Source organism: Camellia sinensis, chromosome 1, assembly GCF_055761805.1.
Source record: "Camellia sinensis isolate YWXY chromosome 1, ASM5576180v1, whole genome shotgun sequence".
Taxonomy (NCBI): Eukaryota; Viridiplantae; Streptophyta; class Magnoliopsida; order Ericales; family Theaceae; genus Camellia; species Camellia sinensis.
Window position 1 is genome coordinate 108,250,730 of NC_138961.1, and position 27,956 is coordinate 108,278,685.

At 36.0% G+C, this 27,956-nt stretch overlaps 1 protein-coding gene and 1 pseudogene across 4 annotated transcripts in view; one reads left to right on the plus strand and one right to left on the minus strand.

The window, feature by feature from the left end:
* The first annotated feature begins 7,537 nt into the window (after positions 1–7,537).
* Positions 7,538–27,129, plus strand: LOC114259629 (uncharacterized). Of its 3 annotated transcripts, XM_082881774.1 has the most exons (5): positions 7,538–7,734; positions 8,463–8,531; positions 12,375–12,804; positions 13,612–13,680; positions 26,800–27,129. In XM_082881774.1, the coding sequence occupies exons 3-5, from the start codon at positions 12,547–12,549 to the stop codon at positions 26,848–26,850; spliced, it is 378 nt and encodes a 125-aa protein (XP_082737900.1). In that variant the 5' UTR covers positions 7,538–7,734; positions 8,463–8,531; positions 12,375–12,546; the 3' UTR covers positions 26,851–27,129. The 3 variants fall into 3 exon arrangements, 2 of the variants coding, with proteins under 2 accessions (XP_082737900.1, XP_082737903.1); XR_014337033.1 differs by lacking the exon at positions 12,375–12,804; XM_082881777.1 differs by lacking the exon at positions 8,463–8,531.
* The window catches only part of LOC145789350 (ABC transporter C family member 1-like), a 132,600-nt pseudogene continuing 119,659 nt past the window's right edge, over positions 15,016–27,956 (minus strand). Inside the window, exons 24-27 of the transcript XR_014337009.1 lie at positions 17,465–17,710; positions 16,939–17,371; positions 15,710–15,804; positions 15,016–15,457 (exon numbers count right to left, since the gene is read on the minus strand). The product of XR_014337009.1 is annotated as an ABC transporter C family member 1-like (transcript). The remainder of the gene's footprint in view (positions 15,458–15,709; positions 15,805–16,938; positions 17,372–17,464; positions 17,711–27,956) is intronic.

Here is a 27,956-nt window from a genome sequence, read left to right on the forward strand (position 1 = left end):
AGAAGCCCCTTGGTTTGACTATGTGCATTGCATTACATTTGAAATGAAAAATGCACAACGTGGTCTCTTGGGCTATCACGCATTGAAATGCGCGCTTGATGGTCCGAGAACCAAGGACCATGTCCCTTTGAGTCATAAACATGATAAGGGATATGGTTGGTGCATACATTGCTTGAAATGCATTGCCATGCTGTGCCTTGCCCTCTACTGCTGTCAATTGCAGGTTCTGCAAACATTCTTGGCCGACTGGCAGTGTTCAGTGCCGACCGACCATAAATCTGTGGCCGATAGCTTCATCAACAGCCGATGATCACATCTTAATGCCGGTGGCCATTCTCCTCAGCCGGTGGTGTCTCCCAATGTCCAAGGAAGCAATTCTGAGACTTTGTAGTTTTCAGAGGGGCAGAGCAGGGAAAACAAAGGCAGCCTACGCATGGCAGTGGACTTCCGAGCAAGACCCGAGCACGCGTGCATTGAGCCCTCTTCCCGAGGCCCTTTTTCTTGCTTTCTTAAATTAATTAATTTGTTTAATTAATTTAGTTGGTCTGTAATAATTAATTAGCTAGGATAGTTAATTCATTATTCGAATTGTATTATTCTTTTGGTCCCTCCGTGCGAGGGCGAATTTGTAATAAGTGTGGGTGAGTGTGCGCATGTCTTCCAACCCCCACTTCTTTCTCCCTTTTACTTACCTGCTTTGATGGTTAGTAATAGGTCATGTTTAATTTAGCATACCTTATGCTATGCATGCGTGCATCATTCATCAGTATTGCATGCACCGGGCTCGGCGCATCATGCTAACTGCATTAGTATTTCAAATCTAACTTGAATACATGCTACTTGTGCATTTTCACATGTCATTCATAGACTAGCCGAGCCTACTCTAGTGACATTCCGTATGCGTTGCATTAGACATTTAAACATGGACTTGGATCAGGCATTGATTGCTAATGAGTTCTTTGTTTTGGCACGAAGTACGATGTAAGTATTTATGCTTTAGCATCCTTGCATGCGTGTGAGTGTTGCCATGATAGCATGATTACCATGAGGCTAGCTGCTTATGTGATATAACTGCTTGAATGCCTGTGGGTGAAGGTTGGATTGTCTGAGTTGGAATAGCTCATTGAAATCCGTGTTTTAGCCTACTTGCGAGTAGCAAATTCCAAAACATTTTTCCAAAACAAACGGATATGCAATGCTTATTCCCAAATTAGGCAATCTAGTCTATACTTTTGTGCTGTGCGCATAACATAGTAATTCTAGGCTAATAATCGGGATAAGAACACATAACGTTTTCAAAAATGGATATCACGGTTAGTAGAGGCCGATCTTCGGATCGGGCGAGAGGGGGTGCTCATAGCTAACCTTCCCCAATCGTACCCTAGCTCCCAAGCTGAGGCAACTTTGGTGATGACGGACACGTGGCCTTTGGCACCGAGTCAGGGTTCCCTAAATTCCCCCTTAAAAAATATTTAGGTGGTGACTCTGTATCTGGCAAAGCAGTCCATGTTTGGCACTTCTTTTCAAAAATCTGTTTCTCAAAACGATTTGCCGGATTTGGACTCTTTGGTTCAGATTAAGAACTGTGACAATTTGAGAGTCCTGAACTATAGTGAATCCAATATGAACAGAACGGGACTCATCCTCCCGGAGCATTCGGGGACGTCTACAACTGGTCCCTACATCATCAAGTCCATCTGGTCGGGTGGAGCTGTGGTTCTGATAGACCTAGATGGCCTAGAGTTCTCACAACCGATCAACATAGACAAGTTGAAAAAATATTACCCCTAAGAGGCTCGCTAGGCCGAAAACCTGAAAGGGCGACCTAGGCAAAAGTTAGAGCATTGAAACTTTTCACAACTTTATATACTCATAAGATATCAATTCCAAGTCTTAATCCATTTACTTTCATTTCATATTCCATTCACTTATCTGTCTCAATTCATGAGTCAATTTGGTTATTTCTCAACAACCGAACTGAGGCTACAACTCAATAATTTTCAAATCATACAACACATATGCATAAAACACTTCAAACTTCCATTTCACGGATATTTCGTTCGCGGGCAACCATCAAACGAAACTCATGTAAAGGTAGGCTATACGAAACTCATGTAAAGGTAGGCTATGTAAGCATTACAATTGCCATTTTGCAGATATTTCGTCCGCGGCTAGGCACCCATGTATAATTTCGGGACTCTCACCCAGGACACTCCGACCAACTTAATTATAATGGAGTCCATCCCCTTTCTCCTCCCAAACAATGTAGTCCATCCATTTTCTCCTCCTAAACAAACATACATATACTATGTATTTAAACATATAGTCATACGTGGAGTACATCTCCTTTCTCCTCCCAAACAAACATACATATACAATGTATTTAAACATGGCCATATTCAATGACAACCATCAAAAGATTAGTTTCAATTCACCTAATCCACATGCAATTTCTACAACAATCAAAGCTATCCTCCACCGATAGCCCAATACAGTTATATCTAAACAGATATTTGATCTCAAACAGATAGTTTATTCCAAACTTCCAAAGGTGTAAAGTAATACATATTCAATTTCACAATTTATATCAAAGATCATCCAATTTCACATTTTTAATGCCAATTTCAATCATTTATACAAATTAACAATTTGATTCAATTAGGGCAAAAATCCACTTTTTCTAAATACCCAATCCAAGTACCAAAATCTACTATTTCGACACAACAGGAACATATTTTTAGTCCCCAAACTCATTTATTTCATATTTACCAAAAACTCTTCTTTTACATTTCATCCCCAAACCCTAGGTTTGGTCAAATCCCACCAAAATCCCACCATTGTTACACAATAACAAATAACAAAGCTAAAAACCGTATGAGAGTGTAGAAAAATCCCTACCTCAAAGGAAGAAGATGAGCTAAACAATAGAGAAACTCCAAGAACACCGAAACCCATTTCTATTCGGATCAAAATGTAGATCTTGAGGTACTCTAGCTTTTTCTCAAAGACACTAGTGTGGAAATCCCAACGGATCTAGATGAAATCTTAGAGAGAATGTGAGTTTTAGAGAGAGAATGTGTGGATCTAGGTTTTTTTAGGAAGTTTGAGAAAGAGAGAGAGAAGAAAAAGTGATTCAAGATGTCATCTTCACGGACAGTTATACACGCAGTGCGCTCGAGCGTAGAAAATGACGCTCGAGCGTCAGACACAAAGGCCCACTCGAGCGTGGAAAGTTATGCTCGAGCATGAAATACACATTTCTAGAAGTTTTGTAGACGAAGGACCCCACTCGAGTGTGGGACTGGACACTTGAGCGTCCAATGCACTCTCATAGTATTTGCAGACTTGCAAAAGAAAATACTGAGAGTTGACAGATCCCGCTCGAGCACAAGAATGGCCGCTCAAGCGGAGGAGCAAAAGTTGTAAAGCCCGCTCGAGCGCAAGAATGCCCGCTCGAGCGGAAGAGCCAAAATCTGGGCATCACAGGCTTGGAAAACCAAGTAACCAACCTGTTCCAAACGCACAAATACAACCCGATAAGCAAGATAGAGAGGAGACAAGTGAAACAAGACATGGATAACCATTCTAAACCATATCAGCCCAAGTCCGGAATACAATAAGTGATGGGTCAAAACCGAAATCGCTATATTTTTTGCTTCCAATTATTTTTCTAGGATATTTTTTGATTCTCTATCACAGCATATTACTAGCTTCATTTTTGTGCTTTTAGTAGTTTAATTGATGATATTTATTTAGTAAAATGTTTATTAATATGCTGTGTTAGTAAAATGCTCTGATATTACTGTTAGAAAAATATAGGTTACCTTAGGTGGAAAAACACCCACACAGTAAGATCTGAAAGTTTGAATTACAAGTCCTTCTTGTTGCAAACTCACGTCAATGGAGAGGCTACTAGAGTTTCCCTTATGGAGCTGTTGGAAATTGGGTCGAGTTTAGAATTCAAACCTAATTGGGTCGCCCGTGGTGGCATGACCCGATTAGGAGAGATCCAAATAAAATAATAGATTATATTTGAAGATATGAGATAATCTTGATATGGATAATTGTCAATATATTAGATAATAATTATTAATATGTGATAGATATTATCTGGGATAATACGTCTATCCTATGAGTCTCTTAACTCTCCTACATAAACGGATTTTGGGTTCTGTATTTCATACAACAAAAAAACAATACGTTCTCTCTTCCCATAAACCATTCCGCCTTTGTACTATGAATAGTGTGGGTAGTTCACTAGTAGTGTGAATAGTGTGGTAGTTCACTAGTAGTTCTACTCTACTACTAGGAATTATTCGAAGACATCAATAGAGGCATGTGATTACCCACATGATCCATGGATTCGGTTTGAACGCGACAGTTATGTCCGAATCCGTTTATTCCATTGATTATTATTTCATATTTTTCCTACAAGAGCACACACTCCAAATTGACAAGGTTGTTGATTCTCTATCACAGCATATTACTAACTCTTTTCTGCCTATTGCTTGTTTTCGCCTCTTGATTAGTATGACATTGATTTGTTTATTGTTTATACTATTAGATTGATGTATCATTAATATTGTTTTATATTATGGCATATTCAAAGTTTTTTTTTTGGATAATGCACATACAGCAAATTTTTTGGTACTCAAAAATAGAAAATAAAATTTCATTTTTTGTAAATGAAATTGACATATTTAGATTTTACTCTCCATAAGCTTTTTATTGATATAAAATAGGCTTTAATCGGAGTTAAATTGAAAAATATATGATTTTTCAAATTTTTTGAGTCAAATATGTATTTTTTGCATACATCAGATTTTTTGGTACCCAAAAACAGAAATTAAATTTTGCTTTTTGTAAATGAAATTGACATATTTAGATTGTACTCTCCATAAGATTTTTATTGATATAAAATAGGTTTTAATCGGAGTTAAATTGAAAAATATATGATTTTTCAAATTTTTTGAGTTAAATATGTATTTTTTGCATAAAGCAGATTTTTTGGTACTCAAAAACAAAAAATAAAATTTCGTTTTTTGTAAATGAAATTTACATATTTAGATTGTAGTCTCCATAAGCTTTTTATTGATATAAAATAGGCTTTAATCGGAGTTAAATTGAAAATTATACAAATTTTCAATTTTTTTGAGTTAAATATGTATTTTCACTGCTACAATAATGCTTAAAGATTACACACAAGGAATTAAAAAATCTCACTTTTAGTAGAAGTATGATTAAAAAAATTAGAATGATATTTTAATCACAATTAATCTAATTAAATGAGATAATATTTATTTTTAATCTTACCTTCCAAATAAATTTGATTATATATATATATTTTTTAATCACAATTTTTATATAAATGTAATTGGATATATATATATATTTTTAATTTTATTTTTATATCTCTATAAAAACAACACTATTTTTAAAAGTGTTTATATTTATAATTGGTTACAACAGTCAAGATCAATCCATCATCTATATTATTATATTAAGTGAGGCTTGAATTTAGTCTCTTGAAACCTCTACCAATGCTACCACGTGGAATTTATGTGATTTGAAAAAAAAAAAAAAACATATTCCACGTTTGCCACTTTCTTCCTTAATCAACTACCCAATACAATTTCCTTTTTCTTCCCTCTCTCTCTCTCTCTCTCTCTCTCTCTCTCTCTGTTCTCACATTTCTTGGCTCAAAGCTTTCTCTCTCTACCACTCCCAAATACTCCATGGCCACTGCATCCCCAAAGCTCACTTCCGGAGTCCTCTTTCTCCCTTCGCCGCCGCATTGCCGGAAACTACCGCTATTGCTGCCGTTGCGCCACCTAACCGCCTATCCAGTAAATCCATTAATTTTGATTTCATCCCCAATCTCTCTCTGTAAAATTACGTGTAAGGCTACTGAAGCCTCAGTGGCCGAGGACAAGGGAGGCGGCGGCGGAGGCGGAGGCGGAGGCGGAGTGAGTGATGAGAAGGGGAAGAACTGGGTACTGGTGGTGCCCAGTGGCAGTGTTGTCGAAGGGAGAGCGGTGCGTGATAATTCAGGCTGGGGAGACTATACTGTTATTGTGATACAAAGATGACATCTTTGCAATTGAGAACGGGTCTCTTGCTGAGGGCGCTTACTCTGAAGGCTTGCTCAATGCCAATTTGCTTCTTTTTTTTTAATGCATGTATACGGTCCATCAATTTATATATGTATGTAAGAATGGATGATGTATGTTGGTACTCTTGCCTTTTCTATATATGAATGTGTATATTAATAGATTCTTCAACCTTACATTAAAAACTTAAATTAACTTTAAAATGTGTTTAATTTTGTATCATTTTCAACTTTATCAAACCATAGAGGACTGAGGTGCATTGGGTTTTAAATTGGGACCATTCTTAGTATAAATAAAAAAATAAGTAAAAAAATTGTTTAATTTTTTATAAAATTTCTTTGATTATAAGTGTTATAAGAGTAGAGTTTGTATTTTTCTATTTTATGTATTTTTATGTTCTTATATTATTTTTTTTATAAAAAAATTATATTCAATTTTTTTTGTTCCTATTTCACCTTTTTAAGCTTTTGTTTGTTTCTATATATAAATTTTATTTTGTTTTTATATATAAATTCTATTATTAAAAAATTGATTTGTTTGTTCACGTAACTTTTTTTTGAGTGTCCAGTGCTTTTAATGTTTTTTTTTAATTATAAAAAAATAGTTTTTCTGAGTTTTGGCTATGGTTATTTTTTTTTTTTTGTATAAATCTTTTTTTTTGTTACAGTTGTATAAATCACTTTGATTGTAAGTATTTTAACAGTCTTGGGTTTGTATTTTTGTATTTTGTGTGTACTAATTTAATTGTACTTTTAATTTTCTTCATTAAAAAATAAAAGGAGATGAAAAGTTTCATTATATTATCAAGTTCCTTAGGGAAAAAATTTCACTATTATTTTACTTCGTTTATATCAAAAAAAATTCAATGTAATTGTTTATATTTCTTTGTATATATCAAATCTATTTGAATATAAATATTCTAAGAATCTTGGATTTATAGTTTTTAAAAAGAATACTATTATTTTATTTTATTTATATCAAAATTATAAGTGTTATTTATTTATTTTTTTTAATAAGTTTGTGATGTGTAGTTATTTTTTTAAAAAATAATATTTTTTTTATTTGCACACACATCATGTGTCCGACCGCTAGTAAGTGGTTGTTTGAGATGTCCTAAATAAATGTACTTTTTATCTTTTTAGAATAAAAAATTGAGAAAAAAATATGGATGTTTGGATTAACTCTTTGACTTTTTATGAGAAAATATGTATTAAAAAATTATATAAATTAGTATGTAGAAAAAAATTAAAATTGAAATTGAAAATTATGCAATCATAATTTTTGACTTTTGATAAATAATGATAATTTTTTAATTTTTTGAATAATTTTTTAACTTTTTGACATCTTACCAAACTTGTCCTAAGATTAATGGGTGGTTAACTTGACCTATGTTTACCACCAAGAAACTTCCTACTATTTCTTTCCTTCCAGCACAATCTGTGCCTCGCTCTCTCTCTCTCACTTCTCCACCGCGACCACAGCAGAAACTTTGCCTCTTCCTTTTCATCGACACCCACACTCCTCACCACCGTCGCTGCTCTTCCCTCCTTAGCGACCCTTCGTCTACATCTCGATCGCAACAACTACGGTAGCCACCATCTTAGCCTCACACAACATTGCGAAGGTGAACACATTTATTTATATATATATATATATGCTTCAGTTTTCAAGAACTATTTGGAAAGGTCTGATAAAAATTTGTCTTTGTAGAGAATAAGAACCACATGATTTTACCTAATTTGTCATCTGTGATTGAATCTCCAAATTCATAGAAAAACTATTGTTCTCATACAACAAAAATCCCTAATTTTTCACACCCCTAAACTGTTATAGTGATGACGAAAGTTACTGAAAAGTTCATTGTGATTTTCAGTTGGGAATGCACATTTTGAAACATGGTAGATTTGTATTCTAATTCCTTAAAATTTAGTGATAAAACAAAAAAAATAAAATAAAATAAAATTGCCCCATTTCTTTCCTCACTCAGTTATTTTTAAAAAAGATTTATGCAAGTAATGGATTGATAATAAAATGCAATTGACTACTTATATAAAATTCATGAGGAGCAGATTGAGGGAAGACCTATATAACATATCAAATATTAAACTTTCTCAGGGAAAAATTTGGGATTCATCCATTAAACTTACTTGGGAAACATATTGGGATTCAAACACAACTTATTCAGGAAAGGCTCATATCATTTCAAAGAGTAAACTTGAATCCCAATATGTGCTCTATATTGCTTGCTAGCTGTTTCTCATGTAGTGTAGCTGCAGCAATATTAAATGTTTCAATAGTCTTTACTGAGCATATAATTCATTAACTTTTCTTCATTATTTTTCACCATTGCAGGAAGATAAGGCTGATGCTATTTCCCATATGAACACCATTGTCAATTCAACAAAAGGAGATCCAGTTTTGGTTAGTTTTCTCTTTCGCCCTGTCATGAGTGCTATCTATTGATATTTTGCTTATAACTTAATCTATTTAATTGTCACTAATGTGAATAATGTTGATGTTCGAGCACTAACATCTTAAACTAAGTTTGGCTTAGTATTTTTTTTGTAGGGTATTGTTGATTTTGAGTTGTGATAGCCTTAACCCATTGTTGCCTTGTTCTCCATATGGTTAAGAATTAGCAGCTATTGATTTATCTGTCATTTTTTACTTTGTTTTGGAATCATCCAGGAAATTGATCTTTAGGAGCCTTCGTTTCTTTTCTCCTTGTGCGATTCCTCTTTTTGTTTCTTTGTCAAAGGGCCTTTTTTTTCCCCGGGGGTGGGTGGGGTGGGGGGTGGGGGTTGGGGGGTGGGATATAATGGTGTTGATTTTCGAGTTCTTTATCTAATTAGGCTTATATGATTGCCACATCTATATTGTTCATTTATCCACAGCTTCTAAGTTGAATGTATAATGTATCATTACTTTTTTTCCTATTAACTGGCCCCCTTTTTTTCTTCTTCTTCTTCTTCTTCTTCTTCTTCTTCTTCTTTTTCTTCTTCTTATATTATACCATATGCATCTACATATGTTTTCCTAGAGTTGCTTACAATTTCTGCTAATTGTTTTTTACGCTTGTTATAAGAATTTCAAGCTCTTTCCCTACTCTTTGTATTATACCATATTGCATCTATATATTATTTTTTCCCTTTTTTCCTATAAATTGGCCTATTCTTAATTTTTTTTTTCATTTTTTTAATGAGATTTTTATTGTGTAATCACATTAAAAAACCTTTTATTCCTGAACTTTCTTTGTATATATTTTTCCAACATTAGACTTTCATTTATGAAATATATGATATTATTAGCTATTCATATGTGGTCAATGTTGTGATTCAAAGGAAATTTGTTTTAAAGGAAATTTTTGTACAAATAATATTGATTATATTTTAGATATTAGTTTTGTTTGGATTTTAATCACGGTTGATATGTTGTGATTGATAGTCACATTTTGTGGTCGAACTTTTTTTTTTTTTTATCACATGTACTAATCGTGATGAGAAATGCATATAACTGTGATCTTATCTCACTATTAATCATGGATTAATCTCAGGTTTTATTAGTTATTGATCACACTTAAAATTCGTGATCTAAATGTTTATTATCACGGTCAAAACATGTGATGAAATTATCTTTTAATGACGGTCAAAAAGTATGATAAAAAATGACCCTGAACAATCACACTTTCAAAGATCACACTTTGGCAAAATAAAAAATCCATAATTAAATAACATACATCACACTTAAAATCCGTGATCTATTTATGATTTTGTAGTAGTGAGAAGAAGAAGAAGATGCTACACAAATAAGGGAATTATTATTCGATTTTGATTCTAAATCTAACATAAAGAAATCATCTCTCAAATTACCATGACCATAAAATGTTCTACCAAGATAAATTGACAAACTAATGTCCTCAAAATGAAAAGAAAAACCTAACTTCAAAAATGCTGAAACTGAAAGCAGATTACATCGGATAGTGGGTGCAGTGTTTTAAAAAGCTCTAGGCGCATCGAGGCGCCAAGGTCACCTGGAGCCTAAGCATCGAGGCGCGCGTCTCACCAAAGCGAAGCGCAAGTTATAGAAGTTAAGCAAAATATTAATATAGCACAATTTTCAACATTAGCAAATATTTAATATGTATATTATTAATTTTTTTAATAAGAAGAGAAGAAGAAAAAAAATAATTAATTTTTTAAATATATATATATTATTTTATTTATTTATTATATTTTTTAAATAATGTGTTTCAGTTCATTTTTTTATTTTATTTTGTATATATGTGTATTTTTTTTTATTACTATGTATAAGTATATATTATATTTTACATATTATCTATAAGTATATTATATATTATATAATAGATATTGTATAATATTATATATATATGAATCAATTATATTTTATATATATTATCTAATATCTGTAAGTATAATATATATTATATATTATATAATAGGTGCTGATAAAAAAAATATAGTATATAATAGGTATTATATAATATTATATATATATATATATATATGAATCGCGAAGATAAAGAAAGGGAGAGGAGAGAGAGAGAGAGACACACACACACACACACAAAAGCGAGAGAGGAGACGATGAAAGAAGAGAAGAGAAGAGAAGAGAAGAGAAGAAGCAGAGAGAGAAGAGAAGTAGAGAAGAGAAGAAGAGGAGAAGAGAGCAGAACCTACGTGGCGTGGCGTGTACTCGTCGCGTCATCTTCTTCTTCTCCACTAGGTTTTTTTTTTTTTTAATTTAATGTTTTTGCTCTTTTGACTCACGTTTTGAAAATTTTATAATGTAAATGTGATTTCATCCCATGTGGGTATCCACACAGAAAGCCGAGGCGCACAAGGCGCTCGCCTTGTGCTTCGTAATAAGGCGCTCGCCTCATCGCCTAGGCAGCCCTTCCCCTATGTTGCCTCGCCTCACCATGCCTGAGGCGCAAAGCTGCGCCTTGCCTCGCCTTAAGCTTAGGCGTGCGCCTAAGCGCGCTTTTCAAAACACTGAGTGGGTGCATAAAGCACATCATGAAGGAGCAAGTTGCCCCCCAGTACGCAACTTGAGCTGAAAGCTACCAACTCCTGAGACTTCTTTTTAAGCTCCATTTCCCACTATTACATAATTCCTACCAACTGGTATCCGATGATAATCTACAAATCTAGCCTGATCTCTAGTTACATGTTTGGTTGCTCCCGTGTCTACAATCCAACCAAAGAGAGAGTGATCAATAAAAACATGTGAACAAACAAATATATTTAGACAGCTAGTAATAAGGTGTACCTTCTTCGGCTCAGTACACTCTTGAGTGAAGTGACCCTTTTATCAACAGTTATAGCATTTGAGTTTGGACCTATCATTCTTTCCAGCACGCTTGCCACTGCGACGCTTGGTTACTCTGCCATCTCTTGGCACCAGATTCTTAGCCTTTACTTGTCTACTCTTTTTTTGTTGTCATTTGCGCTGAGGCTTGTATCTCTTGTGCTTTCCAGCTTTAGCGACAAGTGTAGCAGAGTAGTTTGCATCTTTGCCATCTGCCTCGAGCTCAAGGTGTCAAGAAATGTCATCAAAAGTTTTGATTCCCTCATTGTGCGTGAGCACCAATTTCACACGTCCCCACGAAGGGTCAAGTAGGGATCTGATGACTGACAAAATCTATTGCTCATTAGTGGGATCATTGTCAGCTACCTTCTTCTCTTTAATTATGGCAGACATCACCTTAAGGTGCTCAGCCATAGTATGTTTTGGGTCCATCACAAATTGATTGAACTTCAATGTAAGGGCACGCAACCTAGTTGCTGCCGTGCCTTCATACTTTAAGCGCAATTGATCCCACATTTCTTTGGCAGTTGGGAATTTCTCAAATTCATGCAGCTCAACAAGGTAAAGCCCATACTCCTATCCCTCTTAAACCCGTTTGCATAGGCATCGTGGTCACGACGATGTTGCGTTGTGTTCCTTGCCTTAGGAATGGCCATGATGTTGGTCAAATGGTTGAGCAACTCTTGCTCATTGAGAAGGTACTGAACCTTCCTGTGCCAGATATCATAGTTGTTTCCGTCCAATTTACCATTATTAAGTTCAGCAATAATATTCTTCGAGTCCATTTCACTGATATCAAATAAAGTTTTTACTCAAATTTGATTATAAAAAAAAAGATGAACTGTTGGAGATGCTCTTACTCTTATTAGTATGATAATAAAAAAAAATGTTAATATCATTATTTAAAAAAAAAAATTTTTTTTTTGTTTTTTGCAGGAAACATTTCTTTTCCAATAAGTCACCCTAAATAAATCGGCCTCTCTATACTCTGCAACGAGGATATAATCGCAAAACCCTAGCACAATTCATCCCAACTCAGTGAAATTCAAGTTTATGCATTAAAAACATCTCAATTAAAAGCTCCGAATTCCGTGAAGTGTGTGTGAAAATGGGGAGTGAAGGGTTGGATGTTGAGTTGACGAAGCATCGTTGTGGGCTTGCGGCGGGAGTAGAAGAAGTGTCGGTTGATGTGGTGGTGGAAGGAGTAGGTGGTTTGGGAATCAGAGGAGGGGGAACATCTTCAGATGGAAGCTCCGAGGTTATCAACTCCAACAATGGTGATGGTGGTGGTGTGCAGGTCACGTGCTTCATTGAGGTGTTAGAGGATGTTACCCTTCATTTTCAGATCATATGTTTTCACAAACAGGTTAGGTTTTGTCACTCTTTATGTTCACAATTTTGTAATTGAAATAGTTAGTATTAATTATTCCTATGGTGCTTACTAATATTATCATCGATGGGAGAGATGTGAAATTGTGTAAGTAATTTTTCAGCAAAATAAACATTTAAAGGGGGTCAAATTGTAGGATTTTATTGAAAAATGAAAAAGAAAATGGGAGTTATAGAAGATTTAAGGGCATATATGAAATTTAAGAGGGGATAAATTGGATTTTTTTAATATTATTTTAGCTATAGGTGAGAAACAATAATTTTCAAAGTCAGCCGGGAATACAAAATTAGAATATGTTTGTATGTATGTAATGCTGATACTCAATTGATTTTGTGATAAGTGAAAATGCTTTCTATTCTCGACTGATTGTAATACCTGATCAGGGATAGTTGTTTTAGCACAAGTCTGGTCCTTTTTCCTCTCTCTCTCTCTCTCTTGTTGTTGTTGTTGTTGTTGTTGTTAAGAAGCATTGCTTTGTTTTTGTTTTTTCTAATTGACATGGGGTGTTTCCATGTGGACAAATAAATTAGTGCTACTTATCAAGAAAAAAATAAATAAAAGGGAAAAGAAAAATAATATGCAAGGTTATGTGATTATTTAGATATTGTACAGTTTTTATATGCCATGTAAGGCTGCATAGATCATGTCTTGACATAATTGGATTGTATGTATGGTTATATCACCAAATGGATTAATTAAAATTGATACTGGATTAGAGTTTGTAAAATCGAAAAATCAAGTATCATTTAGATTAATGACAATTGTTTTCTTTTATTTCTATAGATCTATGCATGGATTGGTTGCAACTCCACCAGATTTGGACGCTTATATGCCGCTGCACCTACCCGACCTGTAAGTTAACAATTTATATATTCACGAAAGCTTCCATCTTTTTTGAATTTCATGGTTGTTTTATTTAGGGAAGTTTCCCTATTATTCATTTCAAAAACTACCTATTTTTGTGACAAAAATTACAATTTCTTATTTACAAATTTTAATGGTAGCAAAGAAGGAATTATGAGGGATAAAAGCACCTACATTGATGGCCTTCCTGTCCTTGCATAATGGCATGAGATCATGATATAGTTAGAACTAGTATGGTTGTTATGTTTAGCACCATAGGAGTTAGTTAGAGTTAGTATGGTTGTTATGTTTAGCACCATAAGAGTTAGTTAGAGTTAGTTGGGTCTTTATCCTATAAATATAAGATTAGGCTTCTAGTATTCAGTTTTATGATATTTTGACATTGAATATTTCAGAGCTTGAGAGCTCTTGTACCCATTTTGGGATTTTCTCTCTCTAATGAAATCTCTTTCTCGATTGGTTTCATCATTTTGGTCTCTTTCTTGATTGGTTTCATCATTTTGGTATCAGAGCCGGAGAATCTAACCTGGTTCTTGCCCATTGATCATCAATTTCAACTGGATGAAGAAGGATTCCTGTTTGTTTCTGGTTAACAGCAACTAGGTTCACATCGTAACCCTAGATTGACCTCTGTTCTGGTAAATCAACTTCTGTTCTGGCCTAGTTTGTCAACTTTGCTGAGTTAAAAACAAAATTCTGTCTGAGAACCTTCAATCGATCTGTGCTTGTGATCTGATTTCTTGACAAATTGAAACCCTCAATTTGTGATCTAACTCCTTGCTAAAGATCTTCATTCTTGAATTCGTTCTTGCATTTGTGGTTCAAATAAAGGTACACTATTATGAATCTAGACTTCAAATGGGGTACAGGCATTGTCCACAACTTTGAATCCAAGTTTAGTTGCAGTTTGACCTTCAACTCTAAGTAGATTCTAGTGTCACAATCATCAGATCAGCCTTACGAACCTAACTGATTTTTGCGATCTCCTGCGAAGCCTTGAATCTGAGTTGCACACTGAGTTGATCATTTCGAACTCAGTGGGTTGAGACAATTAACATATTACGGGACATGGGTATCACACATATGGGGTTGAGACAATGGTTGGAGATGATGGTGGATGTGAGTTAGGTTTGGAAAATTAGAAAAATTTCAAATTTTTGTAAAAAGAAGGGGGGCGTAAGAAAGAAATTATGTTGTGTAAATAGAATTACCCATAGAAAAATTATTAAACTTAGTGTGTCCAGGGTAATTCGATTTGCATGCAACACTATATCTCAATACACAATTTATATAATTCAGATATTAATTTTTAAACAAATATGATGTGCAAATGAAATTACCCTTGTCCAAACATAAAAATGGGATGCATTTAGAAGCACCCTTACAATATATCTAGGGCCAATCAACCTTAACATGCTGGTTTGAGTGACTATTCTCTCAAATAATGTTACAAAGCTCCTCTAACAACATGGGGAAGAAAGAAGAGCCTTCAGGACTGTAGACAGATGGATATGGGGATGCAGTTGTGCCACAAGGCACAAATATCCATATTACTTACATAATAATGTATATATATAGTTATATTATCAGGATATTGATTGTCTACATAAATATTCTCTAATTTTAATTATTGAGAGTTCCCATGTAATTAGATTAATATTTGCTCCCTACATTTCAACATGGTCCCAACCAGATGATCCGTCTTCAAAATTGTTTTCTAATCGTTGAACCTCATTGTGAGCCAATCTGCTCATTATAGCAAGACCTGAAATAAACACACAAAAAAAGGCCAATTTTAGATTAGGAAACAAAAAAAGAAAAAGAACAGTGAAAGGACATTGCCTCCTATTGGTGGTTTCCATCTATGCTGTTGCCAAAGAAAATAAATTTACTAAAGAGCTCAGCGAGAACTAACAAGACAATGCTAGTAATTTAGAACAGTGTCATTTTGGATTAACATCTTAACTGGCATGAGGGAAAAAATATATCTTTCCAAATTGGGTAAAATTCACTTTACCCATTGTGGTTTGATCTTGAAGCATTTTACCCCCAATGATTCAAATATAGGCTGAGAGCTCCCTCGTAGTTTTGGACCAAGCTGCACTGTAAACGCTGTTAATGGAAAATGAAAAATAGACCTTTATACCCTCATCATTGTCTTCCGTCTCTTTCTTTATTAACAAAAAATAAACCATTATCACTATTGTATTCAACCCAATTGCCACCATTTATTTTAATGGATAAAAAATATACATAAAATAATTTTAAAAATAAATACATATATGTCTCATGAAAACTATGCATATATACACACAACATTAAAGTTATACATATGTATATATATCTGGAAATTGAAATATGCCTATAACTAAACCCAATAATTGAAAGAAGAAACATGGTGTGAAACGTGGCTGTGCGAGGTGTAGAACCGTGACTGTGCAACCCATGGTTGTGTAAGGGACTATTATAAGTGTAAATTGTAGCTATGGCCGAAATTGTGTGTGAATTCAGGAGGAAGGAGGCGGTGATAGGAGAGGTCGGGGAGAGGCAAGGACGTGGGGGAAGGAGGGAGGGGGCTGCAGCGGTGGTTGGTATTAGTGCTAGGGTTAGAGTTTATAGAATTAGAATTTTTAGGGTTTGAAGGTAGATGATGAAGATGAAGGGTAAAAATGGCTTTTTGCATTTTTATTTTACTTTAGTTTTTTAAAAAATTATATCCACTTTCAAAGCAGGCAAGTGCATTACACCTTTTGTTAATTTTAACTAACTATTGGAGTTTAGTCCAAAATTATGAGGGAGTTGCCTGCTATATTTGAACCATAGGGAGTTAAAGTGCTCCAAGCTCAAGCCGTAACGGGATAAAGTGAATTTTGCCCTTCCAAATTATGTGTAGAATATATCGCCACAAAGTGAACAGTCATTAAATAGTTAAGATTAATTAATCAAAGAAAATCATGCTAGTTGCAAGGTTGCCGGGGGCCTATTCAGTTTTATCTTAGTTCTTATACAAAATGATTCCATATTCATCCAATTTCATTACTAATAATAGTATAATAGGCAACATAGAACATAACAATTAGCCAAATCAACCTCTATTGCATCTGGCAATGAATAAAACATAATGGGCATCCAAACATTGTTGTGCAAATTCACTTAAATTTTTACTATTTGTTTTATAAAATAAAAAAAAGCACACCACTTGTAGAATTAGTGCAGATGTGTGTATGCATGTATGCATCTTAGTACCTTCAATGACCTTGTAGAGAGCTGACCACCATCTTTCACTAGGAAACTGGTATTGATCTAGCGCCTTTTCGATGACTTCATCATGTTTCCCTTGTAAAACTTCCTGAAGGGTTACAACCGCATCCTTAGTTTTCTTGACGATATTGTTCTCATCTTCCATCATTTCCAAGGGCGGTTGAAGAAGGCTATTCTGTGAGGAAGCCATATAAACACCAAGTGCAAACTGCGTAGCAGCAGCCCAGTGGGAAGAGGCTACCCGTCTCCTCTGCTGCCCGTTAAATATCTCTTCTCCCGAGGACTTATTCTCTCCTCCTCCTCCGAGTACTAAGCTGTGTAAATACTGAGCGTTTGCAGCCCCTGTACTCTGAATCATCTTCGAGAAACCACTTGCTTCATTCAACAATAGTTTCTCCGGGGCATCATATTCCATAACCTGAAAAATAGGTGTTGACAATTTCTTACTACTGACATTCATACAAAACAACTCCAACTCAAAGACTGATGAATGTTCAATGTGAGGGCACACCTGACCAGCATCAAGCACCAGAATTCGATCACTATCTATAATAGTATTAAGTCGATGAGCAATGATGAGCATTGTGCGTGATCTGAATTCTTCTCGAATGGTTCTCTGGATAAGTGAGTCGGTTTTAACATCAACAGCTGCCGTGGCTTCATCAAGAACAAGAATTTTTGATCTGCGTAACAATGCTCTCCCAAGACTCAATAGTTGCCTCTGTCCAACACTGAAATTTTCCCCAGCCTCTGAAACCTTTACAGTTAAAAAAAAAAAAAAAAAAAAAAATTACTTTCTTTTTTTTGTTAATCAATTGTCAATTTCCTTCTTTTGGACAGTAAAACATATTTGATAATGGGTCAAACCTTAGAAAATAATAATTTGTACACATAAATAATTCCATTTAATTTGTACACATTGACTTCACTCTAAATGCTGTAAAAATGTCATTCAAACTATTGTAATCATATTAAAGGACAATAAAATAATATAAAACTCTGTCAAACTTTGACTTCACTTCAATCACTAACAGTTTAGTCAACTTTCAGAGGAGATACGAATATCATACATGTTTCATTATCACAGAACCCTGCAGATGTAAGAAACTAATGGAACCAAAGCTTATAGGTGAGGTTTTCTGGACAAACTGGATTCTGGAATATCATACTTGTGTGATATTTTAGAGAAATCATTTATTTATTTATTTAGTTATTTTTTTATAAATCAAAACTGGCTTTTGGCCAAAAATACTAATTTCTCGTGTTAGTGGTAGGACTAGCATAGGTTGGCAATTTCATAGCTATGTAATGTGTGCCTTAGTTAGAGTCCAAGCCACTAACACTTTGGAGAGCATAGTGGACAAGTCTTGAAGCCGTGGAAGCAAGGATGCTATGGAAGTTCTTCACCGGCATGTGAGTTGCTATGGGAGAGATTCATCGGCATGTGAATTGCTATGCACTGCTATTATTGCATAATAATACCCACTAAAAATACAAAGAAACCTAATAAACAATGATTATCCTAATAAATAGAAGTAAATGACTAAACTGCCCTCCATCATTAATACAAAAAATACTACATATCTTAACAACCAGCAACTATCCAGATAGGTTGGTTGACCAAGATAGAATCAAGTCCTTAGGTTGTCAAAAATGACCCACATGTGGGCCGGCCATCTGTAATCATGGGCCAACCCATGGTGAGATCTAGAGCGCTGTTTTTAAAACCGGATTGGGCTGGCTAATTCGACCGGTCAACCCATTGACCGGTTCAAGTTCCGGTCCGGATAGACCCTAAAACCCATTCTAACTTGAAAACCGACTTATTTTCTTAAAACGAGATAAAGCCACGGTTAAACCCATCATCCGCTCAACCCGGAGCCAGTTCAGTGAAACCGGCCAAGCCCTCATGTGTGATAACTGCAATGCAAGACAATGTAAAACTGTTTATGCTAAAAACAACAACTAACTTGCAAAATGGAAATGCAGGACTGCGATCTAAAGTGAGTGATGCGCTCAATCTAACTTCTAATACCAACGAAAGTTGGTGATGAAAGGGGAAACACCATCGAGGTTCTTTCTTCGCCTCAATGAAGAGGGCTTAACTATTTCTTACGTGTGAGTGAGTGCAGTACTCATATGACATGAAAGACAAAATAAACTATTCTATTGATGAATGGAAGTATAGTAGCTTATAGGCTTGAATAAATTGAAATGAATAAGTTAAGACATTCTAAGTTAGTGAAACTAGGAAATGTAAAAGATAAAGGCGCTGGGCCAAATTGAAGTATGAAAATAATCTTTTTGTTTGGTTGGTACTAGACCGTTTGCCATGATCACTTCTTGGGTATTTATAGTTGTTGCCGATGGCAGTTTATTCGATCCAGCTTTCTCCGTCAAGGTCCCATGATTGCTTGCCATGTGTCCCATGATTCCATATCTGAAACTGATCACTTGCTGCATTTGTGAATAGTTAATGTTGAATTCTTGCATGACATCCTGCATTTTCCCTTCCATGTCACCATTATCCCATGTTTGTAGGTCAAGTAACTATTTCCTAGGATTTAAGAGTGAGCCAAACCTGGTGGTTTGTTACATCCCATGGGAGCATTTGTATAACGGTTGAACCATCTTGGAAAAGGGGCTGCATTTGTGGATAATTGGTGTTGAATTCTTGCATGACATCCTGCATTCTCTCTTCCTTGACACCATTATCCCCATGTTCATAGGTTATGATTCTCTCTTCCATGTCACCATTATCTCCCTATGTTCCTAGGTCATATGGCTATTTCCTAAGATTTAGGAGTGAGCCAAACCTAGTGGGTTGTTACATCCCATGAGACCATTTGTATAACAGGTGAACCATCCTGGAAAAGGGTACACACGGCCCACTTGTTGAAGCGTAATTGTGAGATACCCCAAATTAATTATAGTAATAATCAACTTTAAATATCCTATGTCAAATTAATTATTTCAATATGTAGAATATTTAAAATAATGAATAAAAGTAAATAGCTAGAAAGCTTTGAGGAAAGAATAAGAAGAAGAACTTTGGAATATTTATGATCAATGAATAAACTTCAGACAAATTGGAAATAGAAATATGTTTTAATAAGATAATCCAAGAATATAAATATTTATTATTAAAGAGTTAGGGGAAGACTTAAGACTTGATTTGAGAATCATAGCATGAGCTTTAGTACTAATTGAGGAGCTTAATGATCCTAGTCTAATGTGCTTGATCAACTCATATAATAAAAATTTTACTAATCAGGATTAGTGTTAATTAAGCGTGAATAGTGAACCTTAATTGGGATTAATTAAGTTAAGTAGGATTAAGTATAAACCTCACAATTAATTAGTCCTAACCTAGATTAGTTAAACTAAATAAACAAGATTAGTGAATTAATGAACCTAGTAACTAATGATTTTCAGAGAATACCAAGATTAGGGAATGATTGTGATATCATCCCCTTTTTGTATTAATAAAGATTAATAATTACAAAGGGGTCCTAAGGCAAAGAATAATTACAATTGATAATAACCCAACTAATAATAATAATATTTTAACTCTCCCCTCAAGTTGGTGCGAAGATATCTCTCATGCTCAGTTTGCCTAGGATGTCATGCAATGGTTTACTCCTAACTCCCTTGGTGAGGATGTCAGTGAGTTGTTCACCAGTATGCACAAATGGAGTACAAATTGTGCCACTAGTGAGTTTCTCCTTAATGAAATGACAATCAATCTCAACATGCTTTGTCCTGTCATGTTGAACCGGATTGTGAGCAATGTTGATGGCGGCCTTATTGTCACAGTATAACTGCATGGAGTCCGTCTGATCATTACCAAGATCACTCAACAATAACTTGATCCATAACAGCTCACGCACCCCTTGTGCCATAGCTCTAAACTGAGCTTCTGCACTTGACCTGACAACTGCATTCTGTTTCTTACTCCTCCAAGTAACTAGGTTGCCTCTAACAAAGGTGTAATACCCTAAAGTCGATCTCTAATCAGTTACTGACCCAACCCAGTTAGCATCTGTATAGGCTTCTACACGAAGATGATCATGTTTTGAAAAATAAAGACCCTTACTAGGAGCAAACTTCAAATACCTCAAAATTCTCATGACAACCTCGAAGTGAATCTGATGACCACACTGACAGCAACAACAATATTAGGACGGGAGTGAGATAGATAGATGAGCTTACCCACTAATCGCTAATATATCAACAGCTGCTTCCCCTTCATCATTCCCCAGTTTCTAATTAGGTTCTAGTGGAGTGTCACAAGCCTTACAGCCATGCATCCTCGTTTCCTTCAACAGGTCAAGCACATACTGCCTTTGTGAAATAAATATCCTATCCTTTGAGCAAGCAACTTCAATTCCCAGAAAATACTTCAAGCTCCCCAAGTCTTTGATTTCAAACTCACTCGCTAAATATTTCTTCAACAGAGGTAATTTCCTCACTATCATCATCTGTAAGAACTATGTCATCCACATAAACAATGAGCGCTGTAGTCTTACCACGTGAGGAATTTTCACAAATAAAGTGTGATCTGTTTGACTCTGTTTGAAGCCATATTTAAGCATAGCCTGAGTGAATCTCTCAAACCAAGCCCTTGGAGACTGTTTGACACCATAGAATGACTTCTTAAGTTGACATACTTTATCCTCTATCTGATGATCCTCAAAGCTAAAGGGAATGTCCATATATACCTCTTCTTCGAGGTCACATGGAGAATGGCATTCTTTACATCAAACTGATGAAGTGGCAATCTAGATTAGCTACTAGAGAGAGAAGTACTCTAACTGAATTCATCTTAGCAATGGGTGCAAAAGTCTCCTGATAGTCAACGCCATATGTCTGAGTGAACCATTTTGCCACAAGTCTAACCTTGTAACGCTCAATAGAACCATCCGTTTTGTGTTTCATAGTATACACCCATTTGTATCTCACAGATCGTTTGTCCTTAGGTAACTCAGTCAATTCCCAAGTGCCATTCTTCCTAAGTGCTTTCATTTCCTCAATCATGGCAAGTTTCCACTCAGAGGTAGCAACAGCATCCTGAAAATGGTTAGGAATGCCAACAGAGGAAATATTTGACACAAAAGCTCTATATGAGGATGACAAGAGAGAGTAGGACACAAAATTTGAGATAGGATGTTGAGTACAAGATCTCACACCCTTTCTCTTGGCAATAGGAACATCAAGATCAATAGGAGTATTAAGATCAGTGAACTCAAGAGATTCAAAGTTACCTGGACTCTCATCAAAAGCAGGAGATGGCAGTGGGTGAGCAAAAGTGGTCCCTTATATCCAGTCAACTTTATGTCTGTCTTTATCCCTGACATAAAGTTGCCCTTGCCCTTGCCCTTGCCCTTGCCCTTCCCTATCCTTGGTGACATTGGGTTCTGTAGTCCCAGTAAGAGGTGGTGGGGCAAGAACAATTGGTTCCACCATAGGAATCACAAGAATCACTTCACAACAAGGCTCCCCTTAAAGGGAGGACTGTGACACCGAAGAGGACAAGAAATAGAAGACTCAAAAAAGGTGACTTCCATGGACACAAACCATTTATGAGAAGGAGGGTGATAACACTTATACCCCTTTTGAGTAGGAGAGTACCTAAAGAAAACACATTTGAGGGAGCGAGGGTCCAACTTACCACGAGTAGCAGAGTGATTATGGACAAAACAGTAAATATTTTTGGAGGAATAGAAAACAAGGACTCAGAACCTAGGAGGACTTAAAGGGGAGCTTGTTTTTGCAAGACCTGGGTAGGAAGACGATTAATAAGATGGGCAGCAGTGAAAATAGCGTCGCCCCAGTAGGACCGAGGCACACTCATAGAAAAACACATGTACCAAGCCATGTCAAAAAGATGACGATTCTTGCGTTCCGCCACCCCATTTTGTTGAAGGGTATTGGTGCAAGAGGTTTGATGGATAATGCCATGGACAGAAAAATATTGCCCTAACCCAGAATCTATGTATTCGTTCCCATTATCAGAACGGAAGATTTTGACAGTGGCTGCAAACTGAGTACAAATCATCTTATAAAAATTGTGGAACACAGAGAAAATCTCACTGTTGTCTTTCATGAGATACACCCAAGCAGTACGAGAAAAATCATCAATAAATGTAACAAACCATCGATGACATTTCATAGATATAACACGAGATGGACCCTAGACATCAGAATGTATTAATGAAAAATGAACTAAACTTTTATCAAAACTGTGAGCGAAAGAAGCTCTGTGTTGTTTTCCAAGTTGACAAGACTCACAAAGAAACTTAGACACATTATTGTTTGCAAAAATAGATGGAAATAAATGCTTAAGTAAATAAAAAGAAGGATGCCCAAGACGCCGATGCCACAACCATAAATCATCTTTTGTAGTAGGACTCATGGTGGAAGAATGAGCAAGCTTGTCCGGTTGATTTAGGAAGTAGAGACCATTTTTTGCACTACCACTGCCAATCGTCCTCCTCGTGACAAGGTCCTGAAAAAGACAATGATCAAGGAAAAATGTCACACTACAATTCAAATCATTTGTAATACGACTCAAGGATAACAGGTTAATAGAAAAATTGGGAACATGGAGAACAGAAGATAGAGGAATGGTAGGAGTGACATGGACTAAATCTTTCCCAGAAATAGAAGAAACAGTACCATCTGCAATCCTAAATCTATCCTGACCTAAAGAGGGCTTACAGGCAGAGAAAAGGTCAGAGGATCCAGACATATGATTTTGAGGCATTAGAATCAATAATTCAGGGCAAAGACTTATGAGAAAGGAAAACACGAGGAGAAGAGGCTAAGTTATCTGAACGGACAAACGACGAGGAAGATGTATTGAGAGTAGTAGAAGACCGGCGGTCCAGCAAGTGGCGTAGAACATCCTCAAGCTCATGAGTAGTCATGCCAGATAGACCATTAGAAGCCTGGCCAATGGAAGCGGAAGTAGAATTAGGTGTATCAATGACACTAGACTGGTGAGCCCGTGGATGAGAGCTACGTCCTCTAGACTGGCTTGACTGACCTCCCCTAGAACCAGACTGATCACCTCGACCCCCAGATGGAGTTCCATGAAACTTCCAACACGTCTCACGAGTATGCCATGGCTTTTTACATTAATCACAGAATATAGATTCCTTAGTGGCAGACAGAGGGATGGGAGTCAGGCTGAGGCCATCTCTAGGGGTAGACAATATTGCTGAGCGCTCAGTAGAGACAAGAGACATCATAGTAGACCGGCGACTCTCTTCATTCTGTACATAGGCAAATGCCTCCTGAAGTGAAGGAAGAATGTCTATACTTAGAACCCGACTGCGAACGCGATCATACTCCACATTGAGACTGGACAGAAACTTGAAGACCCATTCCTATGCAATGAACTTCCTATACCCGACTGAATTAGCAATGCAAACAGGCTTATAGTCCTGCAGGTGATCAAGGCATTTCCAACCGTTGGTGAGGAAGGTGAAGTACTGAAGAACCGTTTGCTCCCCTTGAACAGAGCTCTCAATAGAGTGACGCTATTCAAATTCCTGTGAGAAATTTCCTTTGCGGGAATAGGTGGTAGCCACAGCATCCCAAACATCCTGGGCAGTCTCCATAGACAAGTAGCTCTCGCTAATTTCTGGTACCATCAAATGAATAAGCCAACTGATAATCAAAGAGTTAGTAATCTCCCATTGGTCATAACCCGGGCCAGTGGTGCTGGGTGCCTATATCCTGCCATCAACATACCGCATATTCCCTCTGTTCTTCAAAAACATAGTCAAACTCTGTGACCACGGTAGATAGTTCTGACCATTAAATAGAGAGGTGGTGATTTTAACACTAGGGTTGGGGTTATTAATTATAGTAGTACGTATAATGAAACTCTCACTCCTAGGTGTCTAAGAAGTAGTGGACACACTAGTGAAATTTGTCTTGGATACTGTGTTACCAAACCCTCAACAAAACTAGTGCCAATCACAAATTCGGAAGATGGTGGTGGAAGGGAAAAACAATAGAAAGAATTAAGAACTTATATATATTTTTTTCCTTTTTGTTTTTGTTTTTGTTTTTGTTTTTTTAAACAAAGACTCAAACTACGGAGAGAGACGACAGATACAAAGACTCAAACAAAGACCTAGTCAACGACAAGAGAGAGGTGACAGAAACAAGAGACATACGACAGACATATGACGGCAGAAGGGAGAGGCGAGCAGAGGGAGAAGTAGAGAGGCTATCGTATGAAGCCAAAGAGGCATAGAGGCTGTCAGTGGCAGTCGGCTAGGCAAAAAGAGCCGGTAGCAGTGGTCGGCAAAGCCAGGATGGCCTTCAGCACTGAAGGCGACCAACCAGGGTGATTTGCGAACCCTTGTGCGACCAACCAGGGTGGTTTTCAAGCCCTAGATTGACATCAACCCAGCTGCAACAACCTGGGTCCTTCTCGGCTGCTGAAGTGGGTTATCTCTAGCGGGTGATTGGTTGCTTCGGTGGGTAACAGAACTGTATGGATGGATGTAGATGGGTTTAGATTTTAGGGTTAGGCTCTGATACCATGATGATTTTTAGAGAATACCAAGATTAGGAAATGATTGTGATATCATCCCCTTTTTATATTAATAAATATTAATAATTACAAAGGGGCCCTAAGGCATAGAATAATTACAATTGATAATAACCCAACAAATAATAATAATATTTTAACAGTAACCTTGTACGATTTTTGCCACACTGAATAAAGCCTTATGTTCTAATCAAATAAAAGGAGATGAGTTTTGTAGAGGTATAGAACCTATAGAAGTCCAAAGAAAGAGAGAAAGGAGGAGAAAAGAAAGAAAGAAGGGAAAAAGGAAAATGTTAAGAAAAATCAACCAAAAACTCAACCAAGAAGTGTTCTAAGGTATGAATCCATCCCTAATTCTTGTAGTAAACGCTCCTAACATCTAACAATTGGAAGAAACTAGGATCAATTTGGTTTAAAAATGGAGAAATATGGAAAAGAATAAGAAAAGTTAAGCTAGGTGAGGAATTAAAAAGAAAGTTAGGTATTCATCCTTGTTTGAGATAGTTTATGGTGTTCTTGATGTATTTCGACATCTACTTTTGGTTGTTTCTTTGGTTTTGATGAGTTTGGTGGCTGAAATCCTCGCTAGGAAGAAAGAAAGAGATAGATTGCATGAAAAGAGAGTTTTCTCAAATACTTGGAAAATTTCAAAGTCTCATCCTTGATTCTTGAAAATGAAGGAAGTTTTAATGTTTTTGATTTACAAAACAATCTTATTTTCAAGTTTTTTGAGGATTTTGCATGATTTAGATTAAGTTTCACAAGCCTAGCTCAAGGAAAAATGTAGGTAGAACACTTAGAACAGGGCTGGATTTTTCATACAGCAGGTTTTTGTTTCAGACTGCTCGAGCAGTATGAAGACTGCTCAAGCGAAGATGTTGAACTCTCAATACTTTGAGTTTTGCAAGTTGGTTAAGTTTGAAGAAGTCGGTTAACCGTTCGAGCAGTTAGGGCACCGCTCGAGCAAACATGAGAGGGTCCTCAGAATCTTGTTTGCAGGCCTGTAATTCTGGGGAAATCATTTCACTGCTCAAGTGGTGGAAAGTTCGCTTGAGCAGACTGACCAAATTTAGCAAGTCCTGAACTACTTTTCACTCATTTTTCTCTCTTTGGATACTTTTATACATGTTTTAGACCTGGACACAAGGTTAACATAATTAGAAACCCACTTGAATTATGTATAAGTAGAAAAGAGAACTACTAAATCATACGTTTAAGTGAATATAAGAAGCTTACAAGTTATCTAGTATTTCAATGTTTGTTTCCTTTTCGTATAGGTCAAGCTTGAAGAAGTCTATACCCTTGTCTATGGAGCCATTTGTGAGTAGTAGTATAGTAAGTTGTGTTTCTTAAAAACTATGATTCGAAATGCAAACGTATGGTATGCTTATGAAAGCTAATTATTGTTTTGCTATGAATGAACATCATATATTTTTGTATCATGTATTAAGATGACATCTTGGAACCTGTTTGTTATTGGGAATCATGCCAATAACCTCTTGCCAACTGAGCTTTTCGCCACCTACTGTGGCACCTTGTATTTGATTTGAAGTTCCTTGAGAATGTTCGTCGCTATGTATATGCTTGCAAGTTAAGCTTTATTTTCATGTGCAAAGCTATATTATGTTCAAAATGATCACGTTCTTGGTTTTGATAAAATTTGTTAGTGTTCATTCATTTACCACTTTATTGTATTACTATTTACTGGGCAATGGCTCACCCCTCTCCCTTAGGTGAGAAGAGTTTGAGCACCAAGGAAAAGTTTAGTTAGAAGCCGGTTTTACGTTTCTTGTATCGGATTTGTAAAGTTATGTTGAGTATTGTATTCTATTTTATTATTTAGTCATTTAATAGTACAAATAATTATTCAAGAAGAATGTATGCTTTCATTTCATATAGATATTCACTGCTCTGAATGGACGTTCTAAATGGACTCAATATAAGAAATTAAAGGCTTCCACACTCTCTTAATTAATTTTGCCCCAATTATGTTAAGAGTCCAACTTGTTTTTTGTTTAGTAGGCCTTTGGTAGTCAAGAACTATTGTCCGGTCATTACACGATCCTGTTTGGGGTGGGTTGGGGTTGTGACAGTAATTTACTTCTCTATTTATAGCTGCCTAAAAGTGTAGAGAGAAAATTGGGACAAGATCTCTAGTTGCTTCTTGAAAACCAAGGATCCGTAATTGCCTCTTTGACCAAGTCTAACCCTTTGTTTGTTGCTATGGATAGACCAGGGTGCAACTTCTACGAGTTGACCCAATCATCATTTGAGTGTAAGTTTCTGAATAAACTTGTATATTTCAATGCGTAAAATACAAAGAGTACAATCTGATTTATATAGCAATCCTAGACCTAAGACTAAAATAGGAAACAATAAATCTAATATTCTCATACAACCCCTCCTCCCCCCTTCTCAAGCTTAAGGTGTTTTA

Bases quoted from the DNA above. Each gene is read 5' to 3' on its own strand.
- LOC114259629 (XM_082881774.1), top strand. From the start codon at position 12,547: ATGGGGAGTGAAGGGTTGGATGTTGAGTTGACGAAGCATCGTTGTGGG. The intron at 12,805-13,611 runs GTTAGGTTTTGT...TTATTTCTATAG, and splicing joins TCATATGTTTTCACAAACAG to ATCTATGCATGGATTGGTTG. The intron at 13,681-26,799 runs GTAAGTTAACAA...CTTTTCGTATAG, and splicing joins CCGCTGCACCTACCCGACCT to GTCAAGCTTGAAGAAGTCTA.